Source organism: Takifugu flavidus, chromosome 5 (genome assembly GCF_003711565.1).
Source record: "Takifugu flavidus isolate HTHZ2018 chromosome 5, ASM371156v2, whole genome shotgun sequence".
Taxonomy (NCBI): domain Eukaryota; kingdom Metazoa; phylum Chordata; class Actinopteri; order Tetraodontiformes; family Tetraodontidae; genus Takifugu; species Takifugu flavidus.
The window spans coordinates 2,989,646-3,001,332 of NC_079524.1; the positions used below are offsets into that span (position 1 = coordinate 2,989,646).

Sequence of the window (11,687 nt, forward strand, 5' to 3'; positions counted from 1 at the left end):
ATTAATGATACACTTTTTAGCTATTAATGATACACTTTTTTCCCAGGCTGTCATATTTTTAGCTTGTTGATTCTCCTCTCCTAATTTATTTTTTCTTTTTCCCAGCACAGTCAGGAAGTGCAACGAAAGTTCAGTATTGGGCAGCACAGGATGTTGATCCTCTCAGGATGAGGGTGGGGGTTGATGATAGTTAGATATGATTAGATGAGCCCGGACTGGATAATGAACCACAAATAGACCAATATGATGTGAATTAATATATCCGCTGGGTATTTAAAACGGTGAAGGAGACTGCGGGCGTCCTCATTCATTCATTCAAATCAATCGACTCATTTAATAAATTAGATTTAAACAATTACAGCATCACACACACCACATAGGCAGGCACTTAAATGCCACACGCGCAGGCGCGCAACCTGTGTGGTGTATTTAACTGACAGTGGGCTGGTTTAGAAATCCTCCAACATAAGTCAATTCATTAATAAAGACAGACCTTTAGGTGAAAGTAATGCACCTTGAATAGGTCAGCAGCATTGTAGGAGGCTATGTTGCGCCAAATAATTTTCCTAACATTCATCTTTGTGTGAGGCATCACAGCCCGTCATCACTATGAAAAAAGGTCAGCTATTTTTAAACCTAATTTTCTTTTTTTATTTATTTATTTTAAAGCCTAAGTTTTGTGCGCACCCTTGCACCCTGCTAGGACTGAGCTTGACCTTTCGCGATGGCAGCTTGGACACTTGCAATTAGTCTCACGTAAAATGAATTTGTTATGCCACTGTGCCTGGATGACGTCACGCCCCCCTCGCCTCTGCATCACTTTCTCCTCCACTCTGCACCTTTTTGTGCCCGTGTTTGGAAAAAAAATACGACGGTTCCTGTTTAGTTCTGTGATGGGATTAATAACCTACTTCGCCGCTGAATTCAGTTGGAATGCATTTAGCAGTTGGTTTGTGTCTCTTCCTGCAAGCGTGGAAGGATAAAACCATCCACGTGCGCGTCAGCCTCTCTCATGGTGGCTTTCTCAATAAAGTCACTATGATTAATTGAATATAGACTGGAAATTAACGGTATAATCGCTGGATGTGGTTGCGTAATATACTGCAAGAGCACAACATTACAGCTGCTCTATATAGAGCACGAAAACTTTGACGATCAAAGCGCACGTTCCCCTGGACAGCATATTTAGACAAATGTGAAGCCCATCAATGGGAAATGTGGGACAACGGAGTTATTTATGAGCCACTCCAGGCACTTCCTGCCTCCCAGATTTGTGGTGTAACAAAGGGGATAAAGAAAATTGAACTTTTGGGATGAACTTTTCCGGCATTTGACCGGTCAGAAGACATCAAGAGAGACCAGTGTCTCGCAATTTGGACGTAGAGGTGTCGGTACTGCAATTAAACACAACCAGTACATAGTTTCTAACGTTTGCTGGCAGTTTAACATGTAAAAGCTGTCTAAAACACTTGAAAGAGTGCTCACATTATTGCAAAAAATGTGGAATGTTATTTGGAAAAGCTGAGGCCACACGTTAAAATTGGTTATGACTCTGATCCCTCTCTGATTTCTTAACTCTTTGTTTTTATTTTAAAACCATCTGGATGAGGAAGGTTGGTTCTGGGACAAACGTGAACACTTGTACACATTATTTACAAGTGAACCTATTCAAAATCCATCCATCCATCCCGTTTTCACCCTCAGACCTGAAAGTATCTGCGCACTGTGAGCTACTTCCCCAGATCCGTGCGCCTGGCTGTTGTCGCTGACCCTCTGATGTGGGCCTGCCTGTGTGGCTCTGCTGCTATAAAAGCTACCACCTCGCAGGCAGCGCCGTTATTTCCCCCCCTGCGCTCACCAGAGAGACGCTCGCCAGCATGTCGGTGTCTGTGCGCGCTCAGTTGCTCCTCTTCCTCCTCTCCCTCTCTTCGATCGTGGCGCGCAGTCGCTTCATAGAGGTGAGAGTTTTCACTTGTTAAATCGCAAAGTTCAAGCGGGAACCTCAAATTTGTTTCCGTGATGTTTTCAGGAGGACGACGGCACAGATGGATTATATTCTCTGCTCAGCATGGACCAGAAGAGACAATCTGAGGACTTTATTTTCCGCCGGCCGCTCAGTAAGTGCAGCAGGTTGATGGTGCGCCGCAGAGGAAACTTTGCGCATTACGCACGCTCCTATTGCGCAATTTTATTTACATTAATTTGTGGCAAGAAATTGATTCAAGGATTTTGAAGGTTTTGCTTGGACGACAACAACGACCCCAAAACTACTCAGATTTCAGGATGTGGACTCTAAACCAGTTACAGGTCTAAAATTTAAGCCTTACAATATGACCACGAGTCCATGCATGCATCTATTTACAGGAGCAATAACCACACGCACGTGTGCGTGGTCCAGGAAATATTGTGCATTCCTTCATGATCATTTTGAATAAACCTTTCCTTTGATGTCTGTCTCGGATCAATGGAAACTAATCAACACACTAATGTGACACTAACAAAGCCACGATGTTTACTTGCTGAAAGTCATTGTGCAATTATCTGTGTGTGTGTGTGTGTGTGTGTGTGTGTGTGTGTGTCCAGGGTGCTTGGATATGCTGGCCACCGATGGGTACTTTAAATTTGTGGCGTCCCAGCCACAGCTGGCCTGTGCCGCCTTCGTCATCGTCGAGCCCGACGAAGTCATCAGTCTGGAGCTGTATGACGTCAGCATCGACTGCACCGCCGGAGACTTCATCAAGGTTGGCTCCCGACCCACGCGCTCGCCACAAATAGCACCCACGCAGCACCCGCCTCGACACAGGGACCGGGGAGAACAGGAAGTTAGGAGCTTTCCAGTTTAAGGCCTAATTCAAGTGCATCGCCTCTTTGATTAAAATGATGCCAAAACGAGGTTAGGGCATCGTTTAAGGTCCAAACATGCAAACGCCGGCTCCTCGGCGCATTGGTCACGTTACCCAGGGCAAGTGTGGGAAGAGCAGGCTTTAGTTGTGACGCCAAGCCTGCCAGTGCAGATTCAGCATGTGGGCCGCCACGGCGCCACCGCCGGCGTAAGAGACAGAGAACTTTCTGAGCTTTATCGGGACAACAGAAACGGCTGAAGATGAACGGCGTAAACCAGCAATTAGAACCAACTCTTCTGACGGCGAACCACCGCTCACTTTTCCAAAATGTGGTTCGCATTATTTATAGAACCTATTGGATTACGCTTGTAACGAAACATGAGTCATAACGCAGCATCTGGTTCTGTCATTGGCACTGGACAGACGAACGCTGATTCGATTCCGCCAGTCTGACCTTAAATAACATCACTTTTGTAATTTTGCGCCATTAGGATACTCCAAAATCTCTGGGAGGCCAACATGTGGAAGCAAAACCATGGATAATACCATCATTCTTATCCTGAGAATGTAAACAGGAAAGCTTTCACGACATGTTTTGTCCGTTTTAAATACTTTCTTTCATAACTCAAAACTTTGGCTGTGACTGGAAGTGAGAAAAACAGACTGAGTCCTGTCATATTATCCCATAAAATCTCAACTGCAAACATTCCCCTGGTAGATCTTTGACGGCTGGGTTCTGAAGGGGGAGAAGTTCCCCAGCCGGCAGGACCATCCGCTGCCTCTCCACCAGCGCTACACCGACTACTGCTCCTCCGAGGGCGCCGGGGCCACCAGCCGCTCCTCTCAGAACGTCGCCATGGTCTTCTTCCGCATTCACAGCCCCGACAGCGGCTTCACCCTCGCCGTCAAGAAGCTGCACAATCCCTTCCGTGAGTGCTCACTGAAAAAGTACTCCAGCTCCCCCACCTCAATCAGTCCCAAATGCAAACAGATAAATAGTCATTGGAGAAAAATTTGGCCGTGCGTCAGCGCTAAATCCTGTTTTTATATGCATCCTTTCGTGGGAGAGTGTATTTCTTCTTGTGGTCTTTTTGTTGGTCCAGCATCAACCAGGCCTGCAACAGGAAGAGAATAAAGGAGAGGGATGCACCTGTTTCCCAGCTGCTTAGCAGTGCTAACGCTGTGCCAAGCAACGTAGCAATCAGAGCCTGGCTGCACGAGAGAGGACAGCCACTATAAAGGACTAGTTTAAAGGGATTAAAGACAACCAGCATCCAGCTCAGCGCTGCTTTTTGCCTGCAGTAAAGGAAAAGAGAGTCTTATCTTATAGCTGCAGATGAGAAACTTTGGTCTGTGCAGCTTCTTTACAGCCATAAAAATATAACTGAGCGATCAGTAGGCTGTTGGGATTAAAGTGTTCCGACTCCTGTTGATGCCTGTCTAATCTACCGTGCCGACTCCAGTTTTATTGTTTTCATATCTTTGTCATCAGAAATAAATTAGACTTTTATGTTCGACCATAATTGTGTCCCCACCCAGCAGTCAGCCTCCATTATGTCCAATTTGCAACATGAGGTGTCAGTAATGAGATTCTCTTCTGATGGGGAACTGCTCATTTGAAGCCTCTCCACTTGTCTCTGTGTGGTGTGTGTGTGTGTGGGTGTGTGGGGTGAAGCCTGCAACATCATGTCTCAGAGTCCAGAAGGCAGCTTCACCATGGTGATATCGCACGAGCGCAGGAACTGTAGCTTCTCCATCATCTATCCTGTGGAGATCCGGCTGTTGGAGCTCAGTCTGGGACAGGCCAAAAGCAATGACATCAGCCTACAGGTCAGACACACACACACACACACACACACACACCCAAACCTTCTCTTAACCCTTCTGCACAAGTGCAGTAATCACCCCAACTCCTCCTTAAATATCGTACGGGTTTATTTGCCTGCTGTGACCTCGTCTGGAAATATTGACTAACAGCGAAGAGCAAAAGTGCAGCTCAGTTCGATTGAACTTTATCTATACGCCATCAGTTCGAATCCAAAGCCAAACGTCTGACCCTTGAGCTGTCGGCAGTGGCGGGAAAGACTGCCGTTTAACTGGAAGAAACCTTGAGCAGGACCAGGCTCCTTTGGGAAGCTGAGGAACGGGTGTGAGTGTGAGACGTCTGTGTTTGGGTTGAAATACTGAAGCAAGTTTTGAGGGGAAAAGTCAGTTCCGTACCCCAGTGAGGTCTCTTGTCCACTAAAGACTACTTTAGTTCCTCCTTCAACGTTCACTTGCTCCTTCTTTTCTTCTTTTTTTGGCTGACTGGTTCTGCTGTTTTGCAGAGGAAGGTGTGGTCGGACTGTTCCGGCTCAGGTGACTACGTGGAGCTGCTGGGGGGGAACGGTGTGGACACGTCTCAGATGTTCCCGGTGGCCGACCTGTGTTTCTCCCTCAGTGGACTCGGTGAGTCTCGGCCCCAGCAGCTCACCGCTGACGTCTTCAGGTCTTCCCTTCGTACGACTCTTTTAAGGCCTCTGCTTTCTCCTCCTCTTCAGCCCAGATGAAGATCGGCTGTGATAACTCCGTGGTGAGGCTGGTGTCCAGCGGGAACTACGTCAACCGCGTCTCTTTTCAGTACCGACTGTTGGAGCCCCACGAGCTCCCCAAGAGCCGAGAGAACAGTCTGGACAACTTCTGCACTGTGGAATAACATGTCACACACACACACACACACACACACACACACACACACACACACACACACACTCTATCCATGTGTATATACAACAGTTTGGCGAAAGCCATCATAAATACTTTATTTTATCATTTGTTTTACTGCACTCGTGTCATTAATACGTGAGCTTCAATGTCAACATATTTATTAAAGGATTTACATAAACCGACATGACATTTATGGGCGATGACAAACCATGTTACTTATGTTACTTTTCTATTTTTTCTTCATGTTTATCTTCTTTGGAAGGTTTTTACTATGCTGCTGTCCTCGCTGTTCTTGTCGCCTTGACGAATTTTAAAATAAATATGGTCTGCATGGAAAAAGCACATTGTTAATGGACCTGCTCTTATTACAGGACTGTTTGTCCGTCTGCTGTTTGTTTTGCTTTTTGAGGGGAGGGTTAAAGTTCCTTAAAGTTCCCCACCTTTGATTGGGCCTTGATGGTTGACACAGAAACCGGTTTAATAATCTCCAGATGAGAATAAATCAGGTGCTCAGTTGTCCAACATGTCTAAAATATTCCTCAGCAACGCTAAACGGTCGGATTTGTCAGTGACGTCAACAGATCGCTGTGTTTTAAATCACTGGGGAATTATAGCTTTGCTAATTGAATAATTACCACAAAACTCTTTTTGTATCAGCGCACCGGTGCAAAACACATTTGACAGATTTGAAATATCCTTACCTTCAGAGATATCCCTGAAATCTGAGGTTTGAGTTGATCTTTGAGTTGATCCCCACTATTTTCTGAGTCATGTTTGGCTACCAGGCATCCAAATGTCTCAGACACTCACAGCAGGTCCAAAACCCAATCTCAAGTCAATCAATAGATCATTTATGGCTCACCGGTGCCAGGAACGCCCTGAGCCCACTGAGCCCTTTCTATTGTGGGCCCACATCAAGGTCAGCTTTAACACCAACAGGTGAACTTTAGCAGCATATACAGGAGGCCAACGCTGATCTAGCCAAACATGTGGTGGCTACACAGGCGCTTTATACCTTGGAAACCAACACTTCAGAACATTAACTCCTACTTTAGAGCCAATGTGGCTGAACATGAGCACATGTTTAGTACAAATGTTCTTGCGTAATCTAGTGTATTAAAATGCACCAGCAACCGCTGCATATTAAGGCGTGACACACACACATTGGTCTATTTTTTTTTTTAAATTATTTTTATAATCCGATCTGTTCCAGAGACAAACTTGAAATAGCTCTCAGTGGTTGATCAGAGCTCTGTTTGGGAGTAAACGGGGATGTGATGCAGCCCAGCACTGAAGGGATGAATGCAGGTTTGCTTGCGAACGTTCTCCACTAAATGTGCCTAATCTTTTACACCATGTACAGTTGTGGATTCCCGGTCTGAATGAATGTGCAGCTCTTAATGGGATTATCCCACAAGCCTCAGTGCTCTTATTCCCTCCGACATCCTCCCAGCGCTTTTGATCCTTACGTGGAATTAATCTCAAACCCGTTCAAGCGCGATGATTCAATTAAACAGCGGATGTCTTTTTTTCCTTCTCCTTCTTCTTTTTCAGCTCAGTGCGTTGCAATTTTCAGTATTTATTAAAGAATCAAATGCACTTTGGATGCCACTGAGGGGGATAAAGTCTAATTATTTGATTCTAGCGGTCCTGATTGCTGTGCGCGTGTTTGTAGAGTAATAAATATGATTCTCAGCGAGATCAGAAGTCCTTGAATAAGATCTCAGCCTGTTTTCTTTATTAACACTATTAATGATAAGCAAATTAGAAACGGCTTATTTAAATTATTAATTAAATAAATCTGTTTTCTGCCAAATAGAGCTGCAGCAATTCTGGTTTCTACTACTACCTCTGATTACCATCAGTTCTTTGGTTGCTGCCTTTGGCCTATTGTAAATGATTTAAGATGATTTAAGATGAAGAATATTAAATCTGTGAAGCATTAAGACTTTGTTTTTCACCGCAGGGGAAAGTTAAATCTTTCAGTATTGTCATATATCACCACTTGAGGCAAGGCCATTGTTCCATTTGTTGAGCAATGCCAAATCAAAGTTTATTAGGTGGTTTTTGAATGTGGACAAATTCCTGGATCAAAGGAGATCTAATGAATTTCTCATGCTCCAAGAGCAGAACTGGACCACATAAAACCTGACACTGACCCCCTTGTTTCTTCCTCTCTAACCGGCTCCATCAGTAGGAGTCAAAGACGGGGCAGGAGGGTCCGGTTCCCTCACTGAGATGAAAATAATATGTTTTAGTGAATAAAGTTTGTGATGTTATGCTCTCAAATGTCCTCTGATTAAAGGAAAAACAGAGGAAGAGGTGTCAGGTAGCCAACAGGAGCCCAGAATGGAACCAGCAACCATCACGGAGCTCACGCTAAGACTTCAGTCGTGGAGTTGCACTGTTGTGATTACAATGATTAGAAATAATCTACAATTAGCAATGAATTCTCAGAAAACCTCTGCTGACGTCAACCCTTTCCCTCCGCAATGGTCCGTAATGGTCGAGTGTTACGTCGGAACGTTTGCAGAGACTCTCGGTCAGTTTTCTTCACAGTTCAACCTAATCGGATTAACGTGTTAGCGGGCATCAACCGCGGTTATTGTAACAAATGATGCATGCGGCTACACACGGCTGCTGACCTCACGCACCGCAACCCTGATGTGAGCAGCAAAGACGAGCGAAGGTAGAATCTATCAAGCAGCACCGTCTCTTTCTTTCTCCTTCCTTTTTGAGTCTTTATTAGATTCCATTTGATTCTCTGAGCGCTACACAAGAGCTGCAGAGGAAGCTGAACACAACTCGTGTTCGGAAATCTGTTTGAACACAAATTCAAATGAGACAAATTCAACGTGAAGGTAAATTCCACCAACTTCTACTAAAACAGACGAATGAGAAGATCCTGATCGTCGTTCATCCTGACAGAATTAAAACCCAAACTCGCCTGTGAGTGTCAGATCGTGACCTTCTGCAGGCCCGGAGAAGCGCGGTTGCGTAATATTTAACTTTCCTTAAACACATGCTTCAGCTGTGACCAAACAGATCTCTTGAACAGATTCCAGCTGGGTGTGGTCTCCATCTGCTCACTCAGACGTGTAAAAGGAGTCCACCGACACATTTGATGTGTCCTAACAAATGACATCACTTACCCCGTCAGTGACCTCTGTTAATGAACCAAGTGCGCCTTGTGATGCGCCTTTTTAACCGCGCTCCGGATCGTGAGGTGGGGGTTGAAGATAAATGCTACAACAGTTCCGGTGAATCAAGGAAGATCTCGGCTGCAGCCCTGTTACTTCTCCTATGACGACCTCTGCTGCTTCCTTCTACTAACTGCACAGAGGAGGGACATTTCCGCTCAACCTTTAAAGCAATAAACGATAAGAAATGATATATTTCCATGTAAATTGTCTACCATTTTAAGACGTATATCATACATCGATGATGCATTTAAAACCAACACAAAAAGGAAAGATGAACAAGGATGCAGTTGGAGGTTAAACCAGGAGTGTAATGAGGGCAGCAGGCGCCAGAAGCAAGGGGGCAAATACTCCAGTGTGTGTTGCCCCGTTACACAGATCCTCAGCGCAGCACCTGACCCCATCGGAGTAAACTCTATCGCACATGTCGCTCCTCATGCATTCTTTGGTGACCATGCTTTCAGCCACTGAAACGACATTAAAAAATAACTTAAAGTGCATCAAAAAATGTTGGTGTTGAAGGTACGATCATGGTCTTCTCTTCATCACCTCGACTCCTCCTCCTCTGTCTCCCCTTAGCAATAGTGAACAATATGTCCATTTAAAAGGAAAGAATTTGCGATCTATTCACCGATGGTCGTGGAGCAGCGGTCGAACTGGGACGGGCAGTCCCACACCTGAGTGCAGGTGCCAGGATTTGCACCCCAGCAGGTGAAACACTTCAGCCCCGAAGCTGCAGACAGTGAAGAACACGGAACACTGACACAGGCCAGCAAATAGACAGTGAAGCCAACGCTCCTGTAATGGTCTGTGGTTGTTCCTACCTGCTGGCAGCAGCACACAGATGAGCGCCAGACACACACACGGACTCATTTTGCCCGATACGACCAAGAACTCTTCAGACCTTTAACAGCAAGTGACCTCCGAGCTGGTCCCTGCAGGCTTTATAGCCTCGCCACAATGATTCAGCAGACGATATTTGCACAGGTCGTTGGTCATTTATTACTCATGTTCTGATGTAGTTTACACATTCGGCGTTTTCTTTCTGGGCTTATTTTAGAGTGTGATGTAAAGTTTGGACTGAAACCGCCACACCTGGAGAAGCTAATGTGTAACCTGCTTGTTTGTCCAGCAGATTCTTGAGCCTTTGAGTCGTGTTTACGTTAGACTCACACAGCTGAAGTGGCTCTCGTGTAAAACACAACCTGGGGATTCACTTTCAGTGCTCACCAAATCCAGCTCCAGCGTCTCTCAGACCTATTACAGCCATCAGAACTCAAACAGGTCCGCTTAAGCAACGCGGTTGAAGCTGTAGCTGGTCAGGTTGACCCTCCTGACCCTCATCTGACCTTGACATTTTGTTGTGCGAGCGACTCTATAATGCATAAGTGTTGAGAATGAAATCGCTCCATTACTTCCTGCTTCAGTACGTCACTGTAAGATGTAGAGCAGCCAAGCCTGCCTGGACTCGCAGGAGCCAGGCGTGTTCGTGAAGGTCAGGTTAACCAGCAGCTTCTCCGGATGAATCCCTCCTCTCATCACTTTATAAATATACTTTATTGGGGTTTCCTTTGTGAGAAGGAGCCGCGACAGGATCAGCAGAGCAACATGCATCCATCTCCTCCTTTAATCCCGTTTATTGTCCGTGAGTCACAGGCGAGTTGAAAAGGTCACGGCATTATTTTCCAATACAGCCGCATCTCATTAGGTGTGGCAGTCGGCCGCAGCCTGAGAGGAGCTGTCTGGAAGGGAAGCGCGTCCTGGACTCAGCGTGCACCCGGGCCGTCGTTTTACGAGGCATTTTCTTTTGCGCTGCATCTCTCTTTTATTATCCAATTATCTGAGGTGGAAGTAGGTTTAAAAGAGCTTTTCTTCTCTCAACAAAGCATTTATTTTACTAATATCTTATATATATAATTATATAATAATTTATAATTGAATTTTGGTTAATCTGTTCATGCTAGGTCTGTGGATGCTATACTGCTGTTGTTGTTGTTGTTGATACTGTTGTTTGAGTCTGTTGATGGAGCACTGGGGTAAAAGTACATATTTTAGTCGTGCTTCCAAGAAGTAATTTTCTGATCTTTCTCTAACTTCAGGAGGTTCCACCTGTGGAAACGCAGGACAGTACATGTGGACGGCCACTCTGGCTGAATCACACCATTTTCTTCAAAACATTTGATTGGCTGGACCCAGCTTTTCCCTCATCTTACCACATCTCCAGCATCGGGCCAATTTCTCGCCATCACGGGCGCCGTGAGCGGGTCGTCAGAGGTTTATCAAACAGGAAGTGCTCCACACTGACCCATATGGAGAATCTTTTAGATGGCAAGTGTCATAAAGGCAGAAACTTGATCATTAACAGCAATAAGCTGTTGCTTCTCTTTATCAGACATCTCTCCCAGGCTGTAGTAGCGACCCGCCATGTACCCCTTCAGCCCCGTCACAACCAGGCGCTCCGCTTCCCACCAGCATGCCGGGGGCAGACGTCGTCCATGGACGCTGCGAGCAGTGTGGACACGACTGGACGACACGTAGTGTTCCTCAAACATCCCCGGGGTGACCTGCGGGGATGAGAGCATTAGCTGACTGTGCGTTAGCATGACCTTTGATGGCTGCACAATGCCATGCCAGGAGCAGTGTGACCTTTGAAGCGTTCAGGTTGGTGGGGTGCTTCATCGTGCCACCGTGTCAGCCTCTAATCACAGGGTCCAACAGCTCAGCAAACTGCTAATGGAGCACAATCAGACACTCATGTTTCATGATTTTAGGACCAAAAACACCAAAGTCCAAATCTGAATCCCATAGTTGTCCTCATCTTGAATCTGCTGTGAGGGCAGCTGTCATATTCAGCTCCTTTAGATCCTGTCAAACAATGTAAATCAATCTAGGAATTTACATTAATGCCGTGGTCGTCAGTAGGAGGCCTGTCTGGGGA

At 45.7% G+C, this 11,687-nt stretch overlaps 1 protein-coding gene across 1 annotated transcript; it reads left to right on the forward strand.

Annotated features, from left to right (window-relative positions):
- The first annotated feature begins 1,782 nt into the window (after nucleotides 1-1,782).
- On the forward strand, nucleotides 1,783-5,891 carry LOC130525414 (corticotropin-releasing factor-binding protein-like). Its single transcript, XM_057032169.1, has 7 exons — nucleotides 1,783-1,958; nucleotides 2,030-2,117; nucleotides 2,584-2,741; nucleotides 3,562-3,772; nucleotides 4,519-4,673; nucleotides 5,171-5,291; nucleotides 5,384-5,891. The coding sequence occupies exons 1-7, from the start codon at nucleotides 1,878-1,880 to the stop codon at nucleotides 5,536-5,538; spliced, it is 969 nt and encodes a 322-aa protein (XP_056888149.1). The 5' UTR covers nucleotides 1,783-1,877; the 3' UTR covers nucleotides 5,539-5,891.
- The last annotated feature ends 5,796 nt before the right edge of the window (nucleotides 5,892-11,687 follow it).